This window comes from Scyliorhinus torazame, chromosome 10, assembly GCF_047496885.1.
Source record: "Scyliorhinus torazame isolate Kashiwa2021f chromosome 10, sScyTor2.1, whole genome shotgun sequence".
NCBI lineage: Eukaryota > Metazoa > Chordata > Chondrichthyes > Carcharhiniformes > Scyliorhinidae > Scyliorhinus > Scyliorhinus torazame.
Window position 1 is genome coordinate 64,425,857 of NC_092716.1, and position 27,295 is coordinate 64,453,151.

General features: G+C 47.1%; 1 protein-coding gene across 3 annotated transcripts in view; it reads right to left on the bottom strand.

The window, feature by feature from the left end:
• The window catches only part of LOC140430611 (uncharacterized), an 896,055-nt gene that overhangs the window by 263,070 nt on the left and 605,690 nt on the right, over window positions 1–27,295 (bottom strand). Inside the window, exons 1-3 of one of the 3 annotated variants that reach the window (XM_072518209.1) lie at window positions 7,774–7,879; window positions 3,607–3,731; window positions 1,688–1,870 (exon numbers count right to left, since the gene is read on the bottom strand). In XM_072518209.1, the coding sequence (XP_072374310.1) occupies window positions 1,688–1,870; window positions 3,607–3,711 (288 nt within the window). In that variant the 5' untranslated portion in view covers window positions 3,712–3,731; window positions 7,774–7,879. Of the gene's footprint in view, window positions 1–1,687; window positions 1,871–3,606; window positions 3,732–7,773; window positions 7,880–27,295 lie in introns of those variants that run through there. The other 2 variants (XM_072518208.1, XM_072518210.1) reach the window with 2 other exon arrangements.

Here is a 27,295-nt window from a genome sequence, read left to right on the forward strand (position 1 = left end):
CCGATGACCCCTGGGGTGGGTGAATCAGACACTTAATGCTTCAGATGGGGAGTTTTTAACGTGGGGAATCATGGAATTGCTACAGTGCAGAATGAGGCCTTCGGCCCATCGAGTCTGCACCGACTATCTGAAAGAGCATCCTACTCAGTCCCACTCTCCCGGCCTAATCCTGTAACCACACTAACTTCACATCCCTGGATATTAGGGAACAATTTATCATGGCCAATCCACCTAACCTGCACTTCTTTGGACTGTGGGAGGAAACCGGAGCATCCGGAGGAACCCCATGCAGACACGGGGAGAACGTGCGGACTCCGCACAGGCAGTGATCCAAGGCCAGAATTGAACCCGGGTCTCTGGCTCTGCGAAGCAGAAGTGCTAACCACTGTGCCGCAGTGCTCTGTGTATCTGCAATTCTCAATCACTATGTCTAAACTTCTTTTCTTGTGCCTGATATTCTTTATCACCTCAAATGGGCTTTTCACAGTAACTTCATTGCAGTGTTAATGTAAGCCTACTTGTAACAATTATAAAGATTAGGGGCGTCATTCTCCGAACCCCCACCAGGTCGGAGAATCGCCAGGGGCTGCCGTGAATCCCGCCCCTGCCGGTTGCCGAAGTCTCCGGTACCGGATATTCGGCGGGGGCAGGAATCGGGCAGTGCCGGTTGGCAGTCCCCCCCGCTCGATTCTCCGGCCCGGATGGGCCGAAGTCGCGCCGATAAATTGCCTGTCCCGCCGGCGTGGATTAAACCAACTTTTGAACGGCGGGACAAGGCGGCGTGGCGGGCTCCGGGGTCCTGGGGGGGTGATCTGGCCCCGGGGGTGCCCCCACGGTGGCCTGGCCTGCGATCGGGGTCCACCGATCCGCGGGCGGGCCTGTGCCGTGGGGGCACTCTTTCCCTTCCGCCTCCGCCATCCTCCCTCCACTGCGCATGCGTGGGAAACTGTCAGCGGCCGCTGACGCTCCCGCGCATGCGCCGCCCGGAGATGTCATTTCCGCGCCAGCTGGTGGGGCAACAAAGGCCGTTTCCGCTGGCGGGGCGGAAATTCCTCCGGCGTCGGCCTAGCCCCTCAATGTTGGGGCTCGGCCCCCAAAGATGCGGAGCATTCCGCACCTTTGGGGCGGCGCGATGCCCGTCTGATTGTGCCGTTTTGGGCGCCAGTCGGCGGACATCGCGCCGTTTCGGGAGAATTTCGCCCATATATTTAAGTTTTTCTCGGTGAGTCTGAGCTTGCTGCTCTTTTCCCATTTCAAATACCTCTCACTTATATATCTGAACATTCCTCTCCCCAGCAATGCATCTGAAATAATTCCAGGAAGAGCACAAATTTGTACTTTTGATTTGCAAACTGTAATAATCTGCAAAATGTCACTTGGCACAGCAACTGATCATCAGATAAAGTAGAGTCAATATAGTCCCACATGACCAAAGGCTGCTTTCCCCTTTGAGGGGGAGAGCTGACTGGTGGTGATTTAACCTGAGGATCACCACACCTTCGGCGAGGGGTAAAGTTGAGAAGGTGGACCTTTGTGAATAACCTCAGTCAGTACGGGATATGAATCCACACTGTTGGCCTCGCTCTGCATCATGAACCAGCTGCCAGCCAACTGAGCTAAACCTGCCCCCTTGATCATCAGAAATATATGTCACATTACAAGTGAAACTGTTTGTTACTGTACTCACATCCCATCTAGCAGAGGAAACCACCACAGCCCTCATTCCCTTGGCAACTGGGCTGCTCGGAACCTTGTGTAGTGCTTTCTGGTACACTTGTGGTATTGGGACTTCTTTTATCTGGATGCGTGTCCCAAACGCTTTTCCTTTTACTGACTTTCTGATATTATGCTCATCCAGGGTATAGAGGTCCTTTAAAATATGAGTAATTTAAGTTCAATATTACAGTAAGTATTATACTCTCATAAAAAGCATTTTTATGTAATCAGGATACAATATTCTTTTAAGTAATTTAGGTACATTCGAAAAAAACATGTTATTTTTCTATTTAGAGTTTTTTGGTCTCATGCAGTGATACGGGAAAAATTGCTGATTGAGCCAGAATTTAGCATTACCAAAATAGTTACTTCAATTAAATCCTGAAAAGATTCATTAGAAAGCTGCCATTATTTGACAGGCATTATTCTGTACATTAAACAGGCCTATATAATAATGAAACACTGATGAGACCTGAGTGTAGGAGTTTTAAAAGGTGGTCTTAAATATGTATGTAATATATTAAACTACATGGGAAATAGCAGAGCTAAATTTATTTTTAATGCCATTAATGAGCTGCATTACAATAATGTCAAGTAAAGGACTCAACGCAACTCAGGCCTATAGTAGCAAACTATTGTCCTTACGTTCACAGGATGACCAAGTCTATGTTATCATCTTCCAAGTTCAAAACTGGAGTATTATCTTAATTATTCTTGTGACCAGTTAACTTTTCAACTGATACATTATGTTATAGTTTGATTACATCTTTGATTAGTACTTTAATTGAAATTTCTAATTGTTTTAGGAAACATTTGTGCTTTTGAGTGGTTCCTGGGCGATATCAATGATTACTCATCTTTCAACCTAGCTGATTAATGTCTCTTGCCCAATGGTACTAATCACTAGACAGCTGTTTATGTTTAGCGTGTTCATCTCAAACATTATAATATGATAAATTATCAATTCCTTTCTTTAAAAAAAAGCAGCGTAACAAAAATACCTTGACCATCAATGCTAATTGTGCAACGTTACTCAAGTGGCATCAACTCGATTCCACCCTAACAAGAACTGCAAATGCTTTTTGTATTGTCACATCACATTCCCCTTCCCACTGACTGAAGTATTTATGCAATGGGATGTTTAAAATACTCCCTGGTTATTCATGAAACAATTCTATAGGCTCTTTGCTAATATGAAAACATTAACTGGCTTTGCTTTGATTTTAATGACCAGAGTACAGTGTAGAGACGATAATATAACTTGGGTCTGATTGTTTTGCATTGCCTTAATCAAGTAATCATCTCAAACTGTTACCCATAGCACGATTGCTGTGCTTTTAATTATTCTGTAGAGACTGATTTATAAAACTCGCCAGTTATAATCAGACTTATTAGAATACTGACTTAAGTCTCAATTACACATTGGCAACTCTGCAAAGAAGGTTATTTGATCCATAGTTGCTTACATCCAAAATGTGTTTTATATTGAAAGATCACTGATCAGACTTGACATGCGACTCCATCAGTGATTTTGGTTCTTTAATCAAAGCCCACAGTAACATAAAATTTATCCTGCTCATTAAGAAGTGTTTTTGTACTTCATCACAATGACTCATTATAATATGTAACACCAGAATAACAGAATGTGAATGACTTGCTTAATGAGATTTATTAGCTGCATACTATGGGACTCTTCACCAGTGTCAGTTTATGAAAATACCGTCAGCCAGCCAGTAGATTGGAAGGATTTACCTGCTGAAGAGATGTGGGAGAAGGTTTCACTGGAAAGACCTGTCAGCTATTGTATGCTGATCTGCACAGACACAGCCACCATGTCAGTGGCACTGTCAGTCTCCCAGAGACTACAACTGAAAAACTAATTGCACTCACCGAGTAGATGACACTTTGCTCCAGATCGATGCTACTAGGCATGTTCTGTCGGCTCGGTATGGGAGGTGGGCTATGCCAAGGCACACAAGCTGTTGGTGGGTCCATCCTTTGAGAAATTGTTCCAGCTAAAATAATAAAAGAACTAGCATGATACATGGTTAAAGGGGAGAGTTAATCAATTATATGTCCTGATATTAATTTACAATTGAAAAGAAAAACAAAAATGGGGAGATTTTATTCTTCTCGAAAACCTTTATTTCCCCCATGACTATCCATTTAAAATATACATTTTTGCCGTGATGATGTTTAGCTGCAATTTTGGCCTGTCTCCATCCACCCAATGTTCAAGTATGGGCAGCATGGTAGCACAGCGTTTAGCACTATGGTTTCACAGCACCAGGGTCCCAGGTTCAATTCCCGGCTTGGTCACTGTCTGCGCGGAGTCTGCACGTTCTCCCTGTGTCTGCGTGGATTTCCTCCGGGTGCTCCGGTTTCCTCCCACAAGTCCCGAAAGACGTGCTGTTAGGCAATTTGGACATTCTGAATTCTCCCTGCGTGTCCCCGAACAGGCGCCGGAGTGTGGCGACTAGGGGATTTTCACAGTAACTTCATTGCAGTGTTAATGCAAGCCTACTTGTGACAATAAAGATTATTATTATTATGTACTCCAAATGGTTTAAATAGTCACATCCTGAAGTCAAATATATGCTCATGAAAACAGCCGTCAGCCATAAGTCCACTGTGTTGGATCTTTAACTATTGCTTGGTTTCTCTTCTTGGAAGGTCCTGCTGATCTGAAATTCAGATGCGAAATCTGCCAGTGATGCCTGCCTTTTTTCTCACAATTGATATTCCACACAAATGGTCATGGGCACACTCGATGTAAGGAATTGATTCCTTGGCAATGCCGCTAGCCTCAGATTAGATCTGGACTCACAGAAGTCACCAATTCATTCCTTTGGGAAATTCAAACAACGCAGCCGCCATATACAAATCTTTTACAAGTGAGAGCAAAGTTGACAAAGTTGCAATAAAAGTAGGATTTGGGGGCTCAGTTTTTATAGATAGGGACTGGAGTATAAAAGCAAAGGTGTAATGGCAAGTCAATTGTGACGATTGGAAGATTTTAGGAATATTGACTTCTAACTATTGGGACATGTTAAGAGTGAAAAGCTTGGGGTCAGCGTGTGTTTGACTGCAGTTGTCATGTTTTTTGAAAAAAAGAGTTCTGTTTCCAGAGCCTGGGTGGTTTTAGCAGCCAGCAAGTGATATTGACACAGGAATGTGTTTATCACTCTGGGCTAATGTACAGTGGATTGACTGGGAGGTCCCTGGGGAGTTAATGTGCTTTTGCAGTCTGTTTTCCGACGCCAAAATCGTGAAACGCGATTGGAGAATAGATTCCGATAGCAAAATTGCGGTAGGTGCCGGTTTGATGTCAAATCGGGATGCTCCGACACACCGAAAATGGCATAAATGCTCGCTCGCCACGCATGATAAAAGTACAGTAGGCGGGATTTATCGCCTCCAATGGGCCGAGTTCCCGACGGCGTGGTTCACTTGTGCTCTCAAAAGTCGCGAACCTGGCATTGTGGCTGCTGAGCGAGAGAGAGGAGGTAGAAAATGGCGTGGAGTGACTGCGGGCTGCCGGCTCGGACATCGGCCGTGCTGACTGTGGGGGGGGGGGGGGGGGGGGCGGAGGGGCCCTGCCAGGACTGGGAGGGGAGGGGGAGGGGGAGGACAGGCCAAGCAGCCGAGGTGTCCCCCCCACAGGATTGGGGCAGTGCCCGGGCATTGACTGCCATTACGACGGCCATTTGCTATGCACGCACTGACCACCCACCTTGGCCCCTGGTTCTACACAGTGACACCGGCCGCATGGGTGTGCCCACTTCCGCATCCCACCCTCCTGCCACAACGCCTCCCCCCGACCCGAAATGCCCCGCCCAACTGGCTGCCACCCAATGGGTGATCACCCAGGGCAACACCCACGGCAGTCTCCAGTGAGGGCAGTGCCAGCCAATGGTACCTCTGGTAGCTGGGATGGGTGCCAGGACCAGGGGTCCCCAGGGTGCCAGATACCGACGGGGTGAGGGAAATGCATAGGCGGAGTCTGCACTGCCAACCGGGGCCACCATGTAGCCCATGGAACCTGGCTGGGCACGGAAGTATGCACCATGCTAACATGTTGGCCTCTCTCCTCCTGCAGAAAATGGCGTTTGCCGTTCAACCAACAAAGCTGCCTGTCATGGCGATGATCCCAGCTCTGCGAGATGCCCTGCAGCCGCATGAGCGGGGACTGCTCGGAGAGGAGGGGGCAGCTGCAGTGGCGGAGCGGGCAGCAACAGAGTGGGCAGCAGAGGACCGGGCTACAGGGGGGTAGGTGGCAGCCGCAAAGGTTGGAGGGCCAGCTGCCCAAAAGGCCGAGGAGGAGGAGGTGCCAAGGAGGCGCCTGTGAGGCCTGATATGTACCGGCATCGCCTGTCATTCAAAGACCTGCCGGAACGGGCATATTGTCGGAGAATTCGCCTGAACAGAGAGACAGTGCAACACATCTGGCACTGCAGGGGCATGGGGGAGGATACCCGCTCCCGGTGACCATCAAGGTGACAGACAGCCTGAACGTCTATGCGACGGGGTCCTTCCAGTCCCCGAGTGGGGGTCTGTCTGGGATCTCACAGACCTCAGCGCACAGGTGTATCCGCATCATCACGGACACCCTTTGTGCCCAGGCGCCTCAATACATCCAGTTGCATGTGGACTGAGCTCACCAGGATGCCTGGGTAGCGGGGTTGGCTGCCATCGTCGGGATACTCCAGATAGAGGGGGCAATAGACGGGTGCATGTCGCCCTCCGGGGCCCTGCGGTTAACAGGCCGCTGTACACTAACCGAAAGGGGTACCACTCGATGAACATCCGGCTGGTCTGTGATCATCAGCTGTGCATCATTCACCTCTGTGCCCGGTAGATGCACCAGGGACAGGAGGGGGGGGGGGGGGGGGGGGGAGTCCGAAGTGCTGCACTGTTCCGGCACTTCCCCTGTGGGAGTCACCGGCATGGGCCCCATCACGTCCTCCTCCCTCGGGGTGCCCGATGGCCCCCGGGCTACTCCATTGGATGGGGGTGCGGGCGTAGCTATCTCTTGAGGCCTCCCCGCCACCTGACGCTGCCAGTCCTGGAGGCCCGCTGGTCTCGACGCCAGGGTCTGCATGCTTGCAGCCATGGAGCACAGGGAGTGGACCATCTCCGTCCGGGACTGCACCACATCACGCTGTGACTGTGCCCCCACCCTGTGGGTCTGTGCCGCATCAGTCAGTGACTGGGCCACCTCCCTCTGGGTCTGGGCCATCTCCTTCTGGGTCTGAGCCACTTACCTCTGGGACTGGGCCACCCTGCCCAGTGTCTGTGCCATGCTGGCCAGCGCCTGGGCAATGCCGCCGACGTTCCCAGCCATGGGCTGCTGTGACTGGGCCATGCTGAGGAGCGCCACTGCAATGTCCAGGTGGCTCTGGCACATGGCTGCCTGTGAGAGGGCAGCCCTGTCTTGGGCTCCGCATGTACAGAATGCCCCAAGCCTTGGACACACTGATCCATAGCCCCCAATGCCTTCACCGCAGGTGCCACCCGTGCTGTGGTGGTCTGGGTGGCAGCATGACCGGCACCACTCCTGCTCCTGAATGTCGATGGACTCCTCCACCTACATTTTCAGGTGCTGGATGCCTGCCGTCATCCTCTCTTGTAGTTCCTGGCTCTCTGCCTGTGCCTGCGCTGTGGCTGGGGCTGGATGTTCCAGGAGCCCGTCTGGAAGGCAGCTGGTTTCCAGGGCTGGCCTGCCCTCCGACCGTCCGGCCCCTTAGTTTCCCATTGTGGGCCACCCCACGGCATCGAGAAACGCACAAGCGTGGAAGTGCTGCCGCGGAGCAGCGGATCCCGCCGACAGAGAATCCTGCAGCATGTGTGTTAGATGCAGGGAAGTACTGGCCAATGAAAGTTTAAAACCTTCTGAACTTCAAAGGCATTTGAAAATTAAATATGGTGAGTTTGAGGACAAACCTCTTGACATTTTTCAAAGAATTTAGCGAGAATTTAAATAATCTGCTGAAGCCCTTAGTAGAAATGTACATTGAATGACAAAGCAATGAGATTGTGAGGACCAAGCAGGCTCACCTGTTGCATTAAAGGTAAGCGAAATGGTGTGTCACGAAGTTCGGGAGGCGTGAGCCACGAATGTCAGCTGCTGTTGGTCGCGAAGGTCGCCTGGTAAAGTTTGGCCGAGCGGTAAAAGTGGGTCCTGGGAAAAAAAGTTTGAAAAACACTGCCTTAAGTAAGAGAAAGTAGCAGCTTCTCAAAAAGCTCTAAAAGCAGCTGTGGCCAAGGCTCAGGGTAGCAGTGCTGGGACCAAGACGACAGAGGCTCAGCATACTGGAATAAATGGAATTCAGAATGGAGAAACAAATGAATGAAGAACTTACAGAAGTTGCATATGAATACATTGATAAAAATGAAGGTCAAAAGTACACTGAAAAATTTGGCCATGATATCTGGAATACATATATGTGCACACTTTGTAAATTCCGAACCAACAATGAACGCCTTACCTTAAGGAAACTCTAAAGTTCATTGGAAAGAGCATTCAGTTCAGGAAAAGAGCTGCTGACTCCCTTCATGCATCAAGTGTCAACAAGAATTAAAAGATTGCTGATCGTAAACAATGGCAAAAGGAGCCAACACAGAAACTGTTTGGATTGGAGTTGCACCAGGTGACCAAATGAAGAGTTGGATCTGCTCAGAGTGCAGCCTGCAACACCAATATGCCTTTCCTGTTTCACGCTGTACAACAGCATCTGAAGTCTAATGAACATACCAACAGGAAAAAGAATGACTCTAACCTGACTTTGCTGAACAGATCGACTGTAAAGGCTAAATCTGATATGTTCTTAAAGGTCAAGAACCCTTTTGGAAATCCTCAGGAGCAACAGCTTAAACCAGGGTAGTTAGAAGATGCATTCCAGAAACAAGACCTAAAACGTGAGGGTGAATGCAGCAAGGGTGAAACCTCGAGGGGAGAGATGCAGGGTCTGACGGGAGGCACGCCACAATCTGGTGAAGGCACCGGCCGCAGAGTCGGTGCCATGAAATTCAGCTAAAGGAGGCCTTGGTATGCAGGCTGGAGGGGCAGTGATGGGCAATTTAAAAAAACTGATCGATAGACTGTGGCAAGGCTGGAAATGGAGCTTGACTAAAGTCAGAGAACTCCAAAACCCGCAGAACGCCAGCTCCATCTTTCTCCTGCTAAGGTATACCTCACATGTATCACGTTCAGCAGTGCGAATGAAGGTTTGAAGCCTCTGAAGTGAAAACACTGAAAAAAACAGCTGAGTCAGGTTTTGTGATGTGAAAACAGGACTAAACACCATGGGCGGGTTTCTCCATCGGTGGGATCCTCCGCTTCACCGGCAGCGCATTAACGGATTTCCCAACGGCATGGGCGTGGCCACAATGGAAAACCCCATTGCCCACCTGCCAGGAAGGAGGATCCCACAGCCGGTGAGGGTGTGCCATAGCAGAAAACAGGTCTGGCGGGACATAGTATCCCGCCCCATATTTTTCATAAAGGTCAAAAAGTATTGGCAAGGAACTATAGCACCAGTGGCAAATGGGTACCTGCCATCATCTTGGCACAGACTCAACTGATCTCCTACACTGTTCAAACTCAGGGCAACGTTGTGTGGAGAAGATACGCTCACCAACTTTAAGCAGTGAGAACAAGTTTGCCAGAGACAGAGTCAACCCAGATCTGCCAGAAATTATGCCAAGTGAAGACCTAGACGTACCTGAGAACCTGAAAATACCAGAAACAATTGTGGAAGACAGTACTTCGGGTTGAGAACATTTCAACATTGAGTCAAGCTCCAAATCCTATATTGATTCTGGTTGAGAAAACTATGGACAATGTCCAGACTCAATCAAAAACACCAGAGGTTGCAGTCAACACGAAAAAGCAGATGACCAAGGCTTGTCAACAACCATAGAGGAATCAATGTCCTCCGAAACATCTAACTTATCGACTTTGATAACGTTATACTGCGTTTCATTGCAAGAACCTCTGATGTCGGTCTGACCAGGCTACCTGGGAATTTAAGATATCTATAAGACATATAGAAGGCATGTAGGGACCAGGACAGATTGGTGGGCTGCTCTAGGGCAGTCATGTGGCTGCTGGTCTCTGTACAGTTTTTATTAATAAATACCTTTTGTGATTTCTAAAAAAAAAGTCTGAGTGGAATTGGTTACATTTGGTGGGTAGGGGTGTGTTAGCAGGAAGGTGACAGGCATTTTACCAGCATGGGAAAGGTGGAAGATGGTCCTTCCACTCAGGAGCCATTTAAGCCCCTTAAGTAATGAATTAAGGACGAGTCAAGGGCCTCTTCCCCCTGTTGTCAGCATTTTAGTCAATTTTTCGATCATGGGAGGGACTTTCCATTGGCAATAACCACTTCCTCAGCAACACCCACCCTCCTCACCCCTGTTCTCCTCTGGGGCTTGCCTGACTGACGACCCTGACCCCAATTAACTGTGTCTGAGGGCAATGTCCATGCTCCTTCTTTGGAAAAGGTGCAGTTCCAATGGTCAGCACTCCAGGTGGCGCTGCTGAAACTGAAGAGCTGCTCACCCTCTGATTGGCCGGTAGTTCTTGGGAGGTGGAATTTCATTCCTTAAAAAGGACAGGATCGCCGTCTGCATGCCATTAGCTGCCAGATGCACATCAGATCTGGTAGAGGCTCCTAGAAACAGTTGAGAAAGGTTTTCCCCAAATTCTGGATTGGTTCACCACTATCCTATAAAATTCCAGTTTCTAATTCTATTCTGTACAATTCAATCTCCCCGAATAATGTTCGGTCCTATGTAATGACACAACTGTGGCCAAAAATGGCCTGCATGTTCATGCATTGAAGAGGAGGATAATTTACAGTAAATTAATATCAGCACAAGCAATAGTTTTTGAAATCTTTGATCTGAAACTTGGAATCACATGGGGGAGCAAAATTAGAGTGCGAATCTGGAGCCTGGAAGTACTTTGAGAAATGGCAACACAAGGGAGGATGACACTTGGATTTTCTTTCCGGTCATGTCTGGGTGGAAGCCCGGGAAAGCAAATGTAAGAAAGAAAATGCCGGGTGGGATGGAGGAAGCAGGGAATGAACAGCAGGGAATTTTACAACCCGACTTCCGTCCTTTCTTCGGAAGTGAAGAAATAAATTGTGTTGCTGTATTTATTTCAGCAGAGGTAAATCGATATTGGGGTTTCCCAACTTTAATAGGCTGCAACCTCAGGACAAGAACTTGAGGTTTTACAGAGGTGAATTGATAAGACATCAGAAGGAAAGGCCAGGAAATGCTGTAAGCTCCAGAAGTGAAGTAGAACCCAAGCCACAGAGAAAGTTTGTGTGGAGAAAAATTGTTGTATTCTCGAAAACAAAATAATTATGTTTACGGACAAGTTTAGTGATATTTTTAGAAAACGTTTAAATGTTTGTAATATTGCCCAGATTTAATCTTTGTGGGAATATATTCATCAGTGACTTGAAAACCAATATGGCTGCCCAAGAATGTTGGCAAAACACTTTGAATAATTTGCCTGCAGTTTTGTGATAGTTTCTCATTGCTCGCAATCTCATCGGAACCAAATCCTGGCATCCACATATTCCACTGGCGCTCAAGGTGCAGTTGACCATCCTTGATTTCCAGCATGTTTGACCCGCAGTGACGTGCTAGTTACATGCAGTGCTCACCACATCAACAACAAAACCGCACACAATCGGTGAAAGCATTTCTTCAATTACTCATCTGATTACTCATTTGGATCAATGTCATGCATGAGTTCCCGCAGCGTCTTCTTGTTTCAATCCGGATTGCCTTCTGGACACATACATCCCCTTGATCCCGGTGTTCTAGGACCCAGGTGTCTTAGAAAAAATTGTCTTTCTTTCCGGCTACAGAAAAGGAAGGAAACAGCAACAGCAGCCTCCAGGCACCTGCAGCCACCAGCAGGAGCAAGCAGCAAACACAACCTGCAACTGTGAGGTGCTCTCACAACTAATAAGGCCAATTCCTTATTTGCAATAGCAGCTGTAAAGCTAGAAGCTGCTCTCAGTCAAAGGGAGTTAAAATGACCTTCAGCATCCCAAAAATGGAAATGGCTACTCACCTCCTCAGTTCCCCTAAGGAGTACTAAACAATGCCCGTGCAATTTATCGCTGAGGAGCCAGTTAATTCCCGGGAGGCCGTTACACTCGATGTCAATCTTGCTAATGAGATTAAAATGAATGCAAATTGGAGTTAATGATATGCTTACCATATCTGGGGGACACCCAAAATTTGCCATTGGGAGCGGGCCTCTTAGATGGCAAATCTTGATTTTGCCCTTTCCTGCTATTTAACCGATGTACTCAGATCCACGCTGGACACAATCCAGTGGTTAAATCGTGCCCTAGATTTCTCATTCAACTTATTCGGCATTAAGTAACCATTAAGCAATTTTTTATAACACAGTAGTGTAGAAATGCAGATACTGGGCTGGATTCTCCACAGCCCCGCGGCAAAATCATGTTTGATGCGGGGACGGATGTAGAAGCCAGGTATTTCGAATACAACTAGTATAGGTAAAAGATAGCTGTTTAAGCATAAATATTAAGCCCTAGTTTTAAATACTCATTTAAAAATGAGAATTTTAGCACATATAAATTCAGGTCTTCAATAGATACATGAAACAGCATAAAATTCCATCATAGATTATAACAGCACAGTTGCAAGACAATTTGACACTGCTTGTGCTAATTGTCAAGGACAAGGACTGAGTTCCATGGCAACGAGGTGGCAGGAGTCCAATGCAGTTTGTAAGAGCATTGAAGCATATATATTTTACTCAATCTTTCTCGATATGAAGTCTCCATTGTTACATTAGCCAAGCCAGCTTAAAACCAGTCTATTGCTGGTAAAGATTAGCAGAATATCACATTCCATAACATGTAGTCATGAAACAATTAAAAGCTGATGTTGCACATTGAAGATGGACGGCTTGCCATCAAATCAAATGTGTTTGAGTCTAACCCAAACCAATTAGGATTATATTGGGGTGTGATTCGATGACTTAAGACAGATATGAAAGTGTACAACTGAAAGGTTTCCGCCCGCCATTTTAGTTTTGTCTTTTGGGGGGTTCTGTCTTTGTGTTAGTCTGTGTCAGTGATGTAGTGTACTTTTGACTTTGAGTTTGAGTTCAGCTGAAGGTTAGCTCTCTCTCTCTCTTCATGTTTCATTGCCAGACTTTGACCTTTTATAAGTTACTTTCGAGCTGTCTGCCTAAGCAAAAAAGATAATGTCTGTAATTCTCTGAAAGCTTCGGATTGTCTACGAATTGCCTTTTAAATGACTTTCAAATTATAATCAAGCAACTACAAATAAAACAATTCTTTTTGGCACCTGAGAAGTTTTAACTGAAGTTTCTGCTGAGTCCCAGTATTCGCAAAGTGCTACTGGTAACCGAATAGCAGAAATAATATAAATTCCTTCAACTTTACACAGTCGAATAATACTAGGAATCCAACAACTTGGCAGAGTCCAGAAATATTACAAATCTTACAACTTGTCATATTGTGCCAGGACTTTGATTCATCAACTAAGCTTCCCCCAAACTTGGCGTAGTTCGGCAGGTTAAGATCCTATCAATTACAGATTCTAACAATTGGTGTAGTCGGCAGGATAAGATCCTATCAATTACAGATTCTAGCAATTGGTGTAGTCGGCAGGATAAGATCCTATCAATTCCAGATTCCAACAATTGGCGAGTCAGGCAGGAGTTAACATTCTTTTAAATACAAGATTCTAACATTGGCGTAGTCGGCAGGATGGGAGCAGTGCTGAACGACCTTCGGAGGCCCAGGTGACGACGGAAAGCTTCAAAGATAATCGGAGGAGGTCCGGAACCTTCGTAAAGCTTCAGAGATAATCGGAGGAGGCCCAGAAGACAGCCGGAACCCACGACTAGACTGAGGTAAGAAATATCTTTTTCACCCATTAAAAGTCTTAAAGCCGCATCAATCAGTACTTCGACCCTTGAAAAGAACATTTTTTATAGACTGTGTTAAATAAATCAAGTACCAGTCGTTGAGACTAACATAGACGTGGCTGGAAGATTAGTCACTGCAGTAACTAAAGTAAAACGGGACTGAAAAAAATAGTCACGGCAGCCAGCGATCAAGAAAATTTATGGCTGATCCAAATCAAAGTGTAGATTCAGAGCCTTTAGCAGGCAGAAAATTACTCCCCACTACATCCAAGGGGGGTGCTGGAATACCAGATGATTCTGTTGAAGATATGTTGGGGGATTGTAGATCTTTCACTCGTAGACAATTTGACCTATGTGAAACCTAAAAAAAAATTGAATCAAAGTATGATATCCCCAGAGGACAGTGGTCCTTCAATAATATCAAGAGAGCATGGGGAAAATGCACACGATTACACGGTGCAGAACGTGTAAAATGGTTCCTGGTAATTACGGGACAGATACACAGTCAGCAAGAGATCATTATTAAAAATAAAAGTGATCATCAGCTTCAGTCCACTAAAGACCAGCTAATTGCAGTTGTTGAAGACTTGCGAGATGCAAAATCCAAACTTGAGCATTATGATGAAATTAAAACAGATTTGCAAGTTGCAAAATCCAAACTTGGCGTAGTTCGGCAGGTTAAGATCCTATCAATTGCAGATTCCAACAACGGAGAATCCAATTTCACGCCCAGGAAGTGTAGAAGATTGTAGTTTAGTCGGGCAGCATGGTCGGCACGGGCTTGGAGGGCCGAAGGGCCTGTTCCTGTGCTGTACATTTCTTTGTTGTTCTTTAAATCTCCTCTACACCCGCTCCAAAGCTTCCACGTCCTTCCTATAATGCGGTGACCAGAACTGTACGCAATACTCCAAATGCGGCCGTACCAGAGTTTTGTACAGCTGCAACATGACCTCATGACTCCGGAACTCAATCCCTCTACCAATAAAGGCCAACACTCCATAGGCCTTCTTCACAACCCTATCAGCCTGGGTGGCAACTTTCAGGGATCTATGTACATGGACACCTAGATCCCTCTGCTCATCCACACTTCCAAGAACTTTACCATTAGCCAAATATTCCGCATTCCTGTTATTCCTTCCAAAGTGAATCACCTCACACTTCTCTACATTAAACTCCATTTGCCACCTCTCAGCCCAGCTCTGCAGCTTATCTATGTCCCTCTGTAACCTGCTACATCCTTCCGCACTGTCGACAACACCACCAACTTTAGTGTCGTCTGCAAATGTACTCACCCACCCTTCTGCGCCCTCCTCTAGGTCATTGATAAAAATGACAAACAGCAACCGCCCCCAGAACAGATCCTTGTGGTACGCCACTTGTAACTGAACTCCATTCTGAACATTTCCCATCAACCACCACCCTCTGTCTTCTTTCAGCTAGCCAATTTCTGATCCACATCTCTAAATCACCCTCAATCCCCAGCCTCCGTATTTTCTGCAATAGCCTACCGTGGGGAACCTTATCAAACGCTTTACTGAAATCCATATACACCACATCAACTGCTCTACCCTCGTCTACCTGTTCAGTCACCTTCTCAAAGAACTCGATGAGGTTTGTGAGGCATGACCTACCCTTCACAAAGCCATGCTGACTATCCCTAATCATATTATTCCTGTCTAGATGATTATAAATCTTGTCTCTTATAATCCCCTCCAAGACTTTATCCACAACAGACGTGAGGCTCACCGGTCTATAGTTGCCGGGGTTGTCTCTACTCCCCTTCTTGAACAAAGGGACCACATTTGCTATCCTCCAGTCCTCTGGCACTATTCCTGTAGCCACTGATGACATAAAAATCAAAGCCAAAGGCCCAGCTATCTCTTCCCTGGCTTCCCAGAGAATCCTAGGATAAATCCCATCAGGCCCTGGGGACTTATCTATTTTCAGCCTGTCCAGAATTGCCAACACCTCTTCCCTACATACCTCAATGCCATCTATTCTAATAGCCTGGGTCTCAGCATTCTCCTCCACAACATTCTCTTTTTCCTGAGTGAATACTGACGAAAAATATCCATTTAGTATCTCGCCTATCTCTTCAGACTCCACACACAACTTCCCATCCCTGTCCTTGACTGGCCCTACTCTTACCCTAGTCATTCTTTTATTCCTGACATACCTATAGAAAGCCTTTGGGTAAACGTCACCGAATTGTGGTCACTGTCCCCAAAGTGCTCACCTACCTCCAAATCTAACACCTGGCCTGGTTCATTACCCAAAACCAAATCCAAATCTCTCCTCTTGTTGGCCTGTCAACATATTGTGTCAGGAAACCCTCCTGCACACATTGTACAAAAAACGACCCATCTAATGTACTCAAACTATATATTTTCCAGTCAATATTTGGAAAGTTAAAGTCTCCCATAATAACTACCCTGTTACTTTCGCTCTTATCCAGAATCATCTTCGCCATCCTTTCCTCTACATCCCTGGAACTATTTGGAGGCCTATAGAAAACTCCCAACAGGGTGACCTCTCCTTTCCTGTTTCTAACCTCAGCCCATACTACCTCGGAAGATGAGTCCCCATCTAGCATCCTCTCCGCCACCGTAATACTGTTTTTGACTAGCAGTGCCACACCTCCCCCTCTTTTGCCTCCTTCTCTGAGCTTACTAAAACACCTAAACCCCGGAACCTGCAACAACCATTCCTCTCCCTGCTCTATCCATGTCTCCGAAATGGCCACAACATCGAAGTCCCAGGTACCAACCCATGCTGCCAGTTTCCTACCTTATTTCGTGTACTCCTGGCATTGAAGTAGACATACTTCTATCCACCTACCTGAACACTGGCCCCCTCCTGCGAAGTCAATTCTGTGCTCCTGACCTCTATACTCTCAATCTCTCGTACCCTAAAACTACAATCCAGGTTCCCATGCCCCTGCTGTATTAGTTTAAACCTCCCCAAAGAGCACTAACAAATCTCCCCCCAGGATATTTGTACCCCTCAGTTTCAGATGTAGACCATCCTGTCTGTAGAGGTCCCACCTTCCCCAGAAAGAGCCCCAGTTATCCAGAAATCTGAATCCCTCCCGCCTGCACCATCCCTGTAGCCACGTGTTTAATTACTCTCTCTCCCTATTCCTCCTCTCATTATCACGTGGCACGGGCAACAACCCAGAGATAACAACTCTGTTTGTTCTCGTTCTGAGCTTCCATCCTAGCTCCCTGAAAGCCTGCCTGACATCCTTGTCCCCTTTCCTACCTATGTCGTTAGTGCCAATGTGGACCACGACTTGGGGCTGCTCCCCCTACCCCTTAAGGACCCGGAAAACACGATCCGAGACATCACGTACCCTTGCACCTGGGAGGCAACATACCAAACGTGAGTCTCTCTCGCTCCCACAAAATCTCCTATCTGTGCCCCTGACTATCGAGTCCCCAATTACTAATGCTCTGCTCCTCTCCCCCCTTCCCTTCTGAGCAACAGGGACAGACTCCGTGCCAGAGGCCCATACCCCATGGCTTACCCCTGGTAAGTCCCCCCCCCACAAGTATCCAAAGCGGTATACTTGTTACTCAGGGGAACGACCGCAGGGGATCCCTGCACTGACTGCTTCTTCCCAGTCCCTCTTACAGTTACCCATCTATCTCCAATCTTTGGTGTAACTAATTCCCTGAAGCTGCTATCTATGATCCCCTCTGCCTCCCGAATGATCCGAAGTTCATCCAACTCCAGCTCCAGTTCCCTAACTCGGTCTTGGAGGAGCTGGAGATGGCTGCACTTCCTGCAGGTAAAATCAGCAGGGACACTAACGGCATCCCTCACCTCAAACATCCTGCAGGAGGAACATTGCACTCCCTTCCCTGCCATCCCTCTAACCTCCAACCAAGATCTAGTTAATAAATAAATTTAAAAAAATATATATATATAATAATAATATGGCACTTACCTCACACCAATGGGTCTTATTATCAGGTTAGAGGAGGAGGGTGGGTGGGAGACACTACACGTGTAGTGTCTCGGGTTTCCTCTCCACCAGAATTTATTGGTTGGGGGGGGGGCCTTCCCAGAAGTCCGTGGGGCGAACTTCCGGTTCCCGCCTTATATAAAAAAATATATATAACAAAATAAAACAGAAAAAGAAGAACAGAAACAAAAAGATGCGTATGAACTATGAAAAGATAGCAGTCCAAATATTAGTGCTCTAGAGCTGAAGTTCGATCTTTTTGCACCTGGGCCAAAGTGCATATTAGATTTGTACCTGCATATGTGGAGATAACATTTTATTTTTCTTCATCATATTGTCAATAAGAACTAACTCTGCAATGAATTAGGAAGGTGTACCAATTTGTATCAGACAGGAATCAGTCATGTTATCTTGTACAAGTACATTTCAAGAGTTGAAGACATGTTCAGTCTGGTATGCCACCTTTGGAAAAGAAAGGCATTTTTGAGGAGGAATGTGTGTCCTTGAAGGAAGAAGGGACCAAAAGCAATCAATATGAACCTTAGAACAGTGACATTCAAAGAAATATCTCTTACAGACACCAGGAACATTTACGCAATCCTCTCTGATGAACCCTTTAAGAGAGGAATTAATATGATCTAGCTGTACGTTGTAGATTTTTGTTCGCCACGTGGCATTATACTGGTATGCACCAAGTATAAAGTAATGATAATGCTGTAAACTTACTGAAGGATTTGATCGAGGTAAAAAATGCACCCATTTTTAAACTGATGTTAAACTAAGATTGGTGTCTTTTTGGCAGACTGCATAATTATTATACAATTTCAAAAGTATCTATATGGTCATCTGCTGCCTTCTCACAAAATAAATGTACACTTTAAGGAAATGTAAACATTTATTCAAGTAAAAGTCCTGAGTCTGGTCTGTACCCTCAGAGCGTCACCTCTTAAAAATCCCGATCTAGGCTTTTCTCTCGGGTAAACAATACATAATACAATGCTAGATGAGTGTAACATGTGATTTAAAAAAAAAGTTAGTGCCATTCATTGTGTCAGAGGGCAGTATTTATTGATAATAATAATAATTAATAATCTTTACTAGTGTCACAAGTAGGCTTACATTAACACTGCAATGAAGTTACTGCGAAAAGCCCCTAGTTATCACATTCTGGTGCCTGTTCGGGTACACAGGGAGAATTCAGATTGTCCAAATTACCTAACAGCACGTCTTGCGGGACTTGTGGGAGGAAACCGGAGCACCCGGAGGAAACCCATGCAGACACGGGGAGAATCGAACCTGGGACCCTGGAGCTGTGAAGCAACTGTGCTAACCACTGTGCTACTGTGCCACCCATGTTCCAACTATTCTTCAAAATCAACTATTCTTCAAAATTTTCCCAAACCCAAGGCATTCCTAGTTTTATGAAGCATTCAACACATGTATTATTGCTCCAGCCTACACTCAAAAGAGCATAGTATAATCATGGTCAATGGATTTGGATTCAAACATGCTCTAGTTCACAGCTCTATCCAAATCTCATTATAGACTGCCATTTCTCACCATTCATTTCTGAACAATATTAATTCCTTAATAAAATGTTCATGTCTGGAAAGCCACGCAGATAACATTGTGTCTTGTTCATATTCATAGCATACAATACATTGTTAAATAGCAGAGGAGCAACTAATGGGAAATTTACAACACTTCCATCAAGCAATATGGGTGAATGTGTCACTACCTTCCTTTGCACTTCCTCAGGAGTACAGGTCCATGTATAGAATGTCAAATTTGACCCATGCCTCATTCTTATGGGTCAGGGTTTAGAGAATCCCAAAGTGTATCATGGAGTTCACCTGACCCACACCTTTTAATAGATTATGGTATGGGGAGCACACGGCCCACCACACAGGTGTGGTACAGCAGAAAATGGACCAGTGGTTTTTAAAACAAAACAATGTTTATTCTATGAACTCAAGTTAACCTTTCTAAAACAAACAGTGAACATCAGCAGGGGCTGGTTTAGCACACTGGGCTAAATCGCTGGCTTTTAAAGCAGACCAAGGCAGGCCAGCAGCACGGTTCAATTCCCGTACCAGCCTCCCTGAACAGGCGCCAGAATGTGGCGACTAGGGGCTTTTCACAGTAACTTCATTTGAAGCCTACTTGTGACAATAAGCAATTTTCATTTCATTTCATTTTCTTTGCAACCATTAAATCAAATACACCCCCCAAAGAATAAAACACTAAGTAACCTGTATGCTGTCCTTTTATCATCCAAAAGACTTACCAAACCTTCAAACAGGAGCACATTCGGTTTACATTTAATACTGAAACCTTTTTACAATTCTGAGTTCTCCAAATGATCCATAGATAGTCTTTGCATGGCAGAGATCAACAGCAGTGCAGCTCACTTTTAACTTCAGATTCAGCTCACTGAAAAACACAGACACTTCCCAGCTCTTCTCAAACTGAAGCTAAAAAAGTAGAAGTGGAGCTCAGCTCCACCCACACTCTGACATCACTCCAGTAACATGAGCAGCTCCATTTCTTAAAGGTACATTTCTTAAACACCCATTTCTTAAAGGGTGCTCTCACATGACATCATCAATATCTACGATTAATAAACTGATGTCCTTACTAATGCCAGTTTGGCTACCAAGATCACTTTAATTCCCTTATTGTTATCACACTGTGATGTCACAAAGGACTGTGGATTGTGACAGACAGGATGGAGTTCAATCCGTTCAATAGCTCACACCAGTTGTCTAAATACCAAAAACTGAACAGTTGTTTAAAGGTCTTCACATACTCAGCAAAAAAGAAAATAAAGGAAATAAACACCTAAGGCGTGATCTAATGGGAGAAGCACTAAGTGCAGTAGCGGGCGCAAGTTCCAGGGTGCTTCCCGACGGCTGACCTGGCAAGATCGCAGCTGGTATCTAACAGCAATTAAGGTGGAAATAGTCACCCCATGGGCTTCACAGCAGAATTGGCGTCCCACTACCTGATTCGCCTGGACCGCGCCTGGCAACTCCCCGCCAACAAGGGAGTAGCCCATAAACTACTCCCTCCGAACACACTCCAGGCAGCACACAGCCATGGCACCACGGGGTCCTGCTCCACGCACCGAGGATGCCAACCTGGCCAGGCTGCTGGATGCCTTGGATGCGAGACAGGACACCCTGTATGCCCGAGGGAGTGGGAGGACCAGACACAGGGCTGCAATGCTGCCTGGGAGGAAGTGACAGCCGCCGTCAGTGCGGGCAGCGTGACTAAGAGTGTTAAATAATGGGTTAAGAGACATTCCAATTAGTTGTCTCATTTATGTTAAGTATCCAATAATTGACACTGATATGTAAAGGGGCTTCAGGTGGCCTTTGTGTCGGGTGATGTGATGTTAGAGTTTTGTGCAGAGTCTGTTGAAGTAAATTAAAGTTGTTTGTAGAAAAGGAACAGAACCTTTGACTCTTTATACAACAGCAGCTGAACGTCTAACAAATGGGAACAGATGGATTTGCACGGAAAAGGTTCTTCCAGATGGAACTTATAAGGCAAAGGCCAGGCTTGTGGCAAGTGGATTTGAAGAAAACTTAGAAGATCAGGATTTAAGGGTAGATTCACCTACAGCAGGAAAGGTTATTTTAAAGATCTTCTTGGCTCTATTAGCCACAAAGGCATGGGAATGCAAATCTATAAATATAACAGCTGCCTTCCTGCAGGGGCATCAGCTCCAGAGAGACATTTTTCTCCATCCTCCTAAAGAGGCAGCTAACACATAAGGGGTACTCTGGAAGTTGAACAAATGTGTATATGGATTAAATGATGCATCTGGAGTCTGGTATTTTTCGGTAAGGTCAGTTTTGTTAAAGTTAGGCTGTTGCCAGTTGAAAGCAGATCCGGCAATGTTTTACTGGCACTATAAAGAAAATCTTTCTCGCATCTTTATGATGCATGTCGATGATTTTTTGTGGGGTGGGACTAGTGATTTTGAAGCTATTGTAATCTCTGGTTTGAGGAAAGAATTCAGGGTTGGAAGTCAGGCTTCTGGTGCATTTAAATATATTGGACTGGAAATCGGACACACTACGTTAGGGGCAACTTTACGTCAGCAATCTTATTTGGAAAGCATCAGCCCACTAGCAATTAGCCATTGCCAGGTTTCACGAAAGGACGCAATGGTTTCAAAGATGGAAAAAGAGCAACTGCGAAGTTTAATTGGGCAACTGAATTGGTTAGGTAGACAGACTAGACCGGACGTGAATTTTGATGTCTTAGAGTTGAGTACAAAAATGAATGATCCCAAAGCGGAAGACATAATAAGAGAAAATAAAGCATTGGTCAAACTAAAAATGCAGGAGTGTGTTTTGAGGTTCCCGGTTTTAGGTGACCTTAGGCACTTGAAACTCATAGTTTATAGTGATGCGTCCTTTGCAAATTTATGTGATGGGGTTTCAAGCGCAGGAGGTTTTATAATTTTCCTTTTGGGGAACAATGGTAAATGTTGCCCTCTTGTGTGGGAAACAAAGAAAATAAGGAGAGTGGTCAAAAGCACTTTGACCGCTGAGACATTAAGCCTTGTAGAGGCGGTGGATATGGCCTTTTATATATCTCAGATATTGACAGAAATTTGGAGATTAGGGGATTTGGGTAATATACCTATTGAATGTCACATTGACAATAAATCCCTGTGGGAAAATGTGCACTCTACAAAAAGTGTCAATGAAAAAAGGTTAAAGATAGACATCGCAAGTTTGAAGCAGATGTTGGACAGAGGGGAATTGGCAAAAATTAAATGGGTTGACAATAGCTGTCAATTGTCAGACTGCTTTACAAAAAGAGGAGCTAGCTCACAGAAACCTTTGGATATTGTTAATGAAGGGCGCCTGTTTCTGTGACTGTTTTTTTTCTTCCAAAAATAGTTTTTAAAAATGAAGGGGGAAATTGCGTGTGTGTTTTTGAGTTTCTTGTATTTTGTTTTCACTTAATTATTTTTTTTCTCCAAGGAAGGGGAGACTGTTAAGTAATGGACTAAGAGACATTACAATTAGTTGTCTCGTTTATGTTAAGTATCCAATAATTGACACTGATATGTAAAGGGGCTTCAGGTGGCCTTTGTGTCAGGTGATGTGATGTTAGAGTTTTGTGCAGAGTCTATTGAAGTAAATTAAAGGTGTTTGTGGAAAAGGAGCAGAACCTTTGACTCTTTATACAACAGCAGCTAAACATCTAACAAAGAGGACCTCAATCCAGTACAAGACGACAGCAACTACTTCCTCCGGGCTGCACGGCATCAGTCCCAGTTGCTAACCCTCCTGAACCCCTCCCACCACGATCGATGGCTGGCACCCCACACCACACCCACAAGCACACCTTGGCACCTACCAGCACAACCCACCCTTTCCCAGCAGCGGTGCCCACACATGTTGCCCACCATACCCCCACAGTGCATAAGGCATGCAGCTCATAATGCCCTCTTTGTTCCCGTAGCAGAGTTGGGACATAATAGGCGAGAAAGGGTCCAGATGGGAGGCGGAGTGCCAGATAACAGAGCCCTCACTCCTTAGACGGAATGCGCTCTGGAAAACACAGGGGTGACCGAGGAGAGAGCAGTCACCAACAGCGAGGCTGGCCTTCATCGCAGAGGTGAAGATCCATTGCCCCTTCACCAAGATGATCTGTCACCAGTGAGTTGTGCATGTCAGACAAAATGATCCTTCCTTCTCACTGACCACATGGCCTTTCTATCACAGGATCTACAACGGATAGGGCTGGGCCATCCGGAGTCGCCCCCGCTACCCTTCTGCCTTCCAAGGGTACACCTTGGAGGAGAGCTCTGAGAACGCCACCACTGATGTGTTATGGCTGTCTCCCCCACCAGTGCAGAGACATGCACTTAGGTGGGTAACATTAGTGGACAGGCTTCTGGGGCACAGTCTGGTGAGCACCACACAGTTGCTGATGCACATCGGGTGGAGGCAGGATCATCTGAGCGAGTCAGCAGTTGGAGTTCTGTTGAATCCCAAGGTTCAGCGGGGTCCCAGTCCGATGCCGCGGAGCTAATGTAAGTGCAAGGGTGCTGCCGTCAGGGAGGATGTCAGCAACACTCCGGCAGGTGTACAGGCGATTGGAGGAGCCCCAAATACTATGGGTGCAGGAGATGATGTCGGCAATGTATGGCACCGAGGCCAACACTGCTAGATTGCTGTCCACAGTGGAAAGTTTGGAGCACTCCTCTGCACCATGAGTGTTGGTGTCCAAGGCCTGGCTCAGTCAGTGACTGCCATGGCTGAGGGTCTCGACAGCATGCCCCAGTCACTGGGGCACGGGTCTCCGACGCAGGTGGGCATTGCCGAAGCACAACAGAGAATGTCCCAGTCACTGAGGAGCATCGCTGACGGCGCCAACACCACGGTGCAGACAATGGGGAGCTTCCAGGGACGGATGACGCAGGGGCTTCTGGAGCTCACTCCAGCTGCCACTCCATCCCATGGAATCTCCAGGGCCATGCAGGCACCGTCCGGGAGGAGGGAGCACCGGAGGCCAACCAGGAGATTCCCACCAGGGAGACGATGGCCGACTCCTTCACTCCCGAGTTCCCCCCTCCTTACCTCAGCACCTGTCAAGGACAGTGAGCAGAACAGGGTGACATGGTGAGCTGTTGCCTTGTCACTGGTAAGCCCCTTCAGTGGGGGGCTAGTTAGCTAGGGGCAGTTAGGGTTCACAAGTTCACAATTAAAATTCTACACCGGATAGACTTGGAACCTCTGTCAAGTTATTCCGCATAGCGGGTAAGCCTACACCCCCACCCCTTTTGCCCCCTGCTCCCCCCACCCCCTGCCCTGGCACAGTGATTCTAGATCAGGAGCCTCTGAAGCGTACCACGTGCAGGTGATGGGTGTGAGCGCGCTGTCAGCAGAGAGACAGGAGTCCAACTATGGCATAGATTGAGGAGCACCAGAACTTACCTCACAGCTGACAGTGCCGACATCACCTTGGAGTGATGTTACACAGACCCCGGGAGGGTGAAACAGGGTAATCGGGGGGAGGGGCGCGGTTGTTGAGGTACTGCTCAAAGCCTCGGCTTCTGAGAAGTGGGTGAGGATGAGGGCCTCCCTTGTCCTCCGGACTATTGCTTCCGCCTGTCCTCTTTCCTCTGGATGTTCCTGCGGGTCCTCCCCGGGCTCGTCCTCCATCCCCTTCTGGTCCAACCCCTCCTTCTCTTCCTCCTCCCCAGACAAGGCCACGAGTCCCTCCTCCTCCACCTCTAGCATGTCGCCCCGCTGCTGTGCCAAGTTGTGGAGGGAACGTCAGACCATCAAAAAGCGGGAATCCCTCCGGGAGATGTACTGCCTTGCACCATCAGAGCGGTTCAGGCATCGGAACCGCATTTTGAGCAGCCCGATGCAATGCTGAATAACAGCACAGATAGCAGCATGGACCTCGTTTTATCAGGTCTCCGCATCGGTCTCCAGTCTCCATACTGGTGTTATCAGCCAGAACCTCAGCGGTTACCCCTTATCTCTCAAGAACTATCCCGTCATTCTGGGGTTGTCTTCGAAGACATGAGGAATCTCCGAGTGTCCCAAGATGCAGCTGTCATGCACTCACCCTGGGAAGCATGCACACACGTGTATGATCCGGAGGCGGAGGTCGCACACGAATTGAACATGCAGGGAGTGGAACATCTTCCTGTTAATGAAGGGCACTCCCTGATGTCCCAGTGGCCAAGGTGATCTGCATGTCATCACCTTCTAGATCTGGGCCATCCCGGCGATGGCAGAGAATCCTGCTGTCCGGGTATCTTGATGGGCTTGGTCCATCTCGAAGTTTACATAGTCAGCTGCCCGGCAATATAGGACAGCCATGACTTCATGGATGCACGTGGGCTGTAGGTTATGAAATGCCGCACATGTCCCCACTTGAGCCCTGGAATGAAATGGCAGCATAAACGTTCAGGGCTGCAGTTAACTTCATGTCCACCAGGAGCAGATATACTCCTCCACATGGTACCAGGTCCGCAAGGAGCCTCCTGGGCTCACACTGTCCGTCATCTCCTAAAACGACCAACGACGCCTGTACACCTTGGGCCGTCGCTGGCCTCCCGCTCTGGGTCACTGCCCGGCCTGATGGGTGACTGGGTCTGCAGGGTGTGTGGCGTCCCCCAAGTCTTCCCCACCCTTACACGTTCCGCCTTCTCTCAGAGTGCCATCCAGCGAGCCGGTTATGATGGGGGACCCCGCCCTGCATATGCACCCCCAGTCCCTGCAGGGGACCGATGACACAGGAACCCAGACTATAGATAGGGGCGCAATCTAACAGTCGCATTGCGCCCGGCGTGGATCTGTGCGAGCCGGTTAGATCGCGGGAGAGGCTGACATCAGGAACTTTCGGGGACCGATCTCAGGTACCCTCCCCTGGTCGTGAGGATATCTCCAGTGCTGAAGCCCAGCTCAAGAGTGTTTGATTGTTGGCTGCTGTCTCTGTGGTATTGGCACCTCCAAGGTTCAGGCATTGTCCAGGACTCAGTTTGAATGGAATGTTCGGCAAGAACACTTGTCTGAGACATGGCACATGTACCCATGGGAATGTACTGGAGAATATTTTATTGGCAAAAACAGTCAACATTAATAAAGATTTGAAAATCAACTATGTAACATTCCATATATCACACTGACCAGTAAACAACAAGGAAACATCACTGTTCCCGATTGGTATCAATACAAAGCTATAACAGCTCATTTTCACAAAAGGAAACAAACACACGGTATCACCCCTCACAGGTCCCTCAACAGAAACAGAGGACAAGCTTGAGAATGTTTAATCATGTCCAGACCTTTGGTTGTCCATCAATATGTAACTTGCTAGTTGCTCCAATATCAATGCCATTCTCCATCCACGAGCCGCAGCTGTGCAAGCCCTCCCAAGTGCTCACGTAACTAACATTGCCAATTCCCTATTCACGATAGCCTTCAGCTGTGCAGCCAGAGGCTGCTCACAGTCAGAGGGAGTTAAAGTGACCTGCACCATATTGCCATTGACAGTGCTCTGCCCTGGAAGTGCTCAGTGGGACATGGGCAGCAGCTGTAGCTGCCCCTGTTATGGGTACACACAATCTGGGGGATGGCCCGTATGACCGCGGGTCTGGGCCCATCACCCTGCTGACCCCACTGATGGCTCCCAGCCCCCCGAACAGACCCATCGCCCCCCTTCTTTTCGCCCGAGCATGCCCGATTCCGAAAATGGCTACTCATCTCCTCCGATTTCCATGACGGCCATTGTGCTAGGTTCCCGTCTATAAATAGGTGTGCTAAAGGGCGCCCACGTGACGTCCCACTGGGGAACTGGTTAGATCTCGGGAGGCCATTAGATAGTGCGTCCATCTCGTTAATGAAATGGAGATTGCGCTGAATTGGTATTAATTGGTACCTCGCCACGTCCGGGCAGAATTTGGAATTAACGGGATTGGGCCGGTTAGATCAGAAATAGGCCAGCTCTCAGCGCGGATCCTGATGTCAGCCTCTCCCGCAATATAACTAGCTCACATGGATCCATGCAGGGTGCAACGCGACTGTTAGATCCCACCCATATCTCTTCTTTGGGCTTAACTTTACACACAGTATTTCCCTAATTGAACCTGGACGGCTAATCCGTTT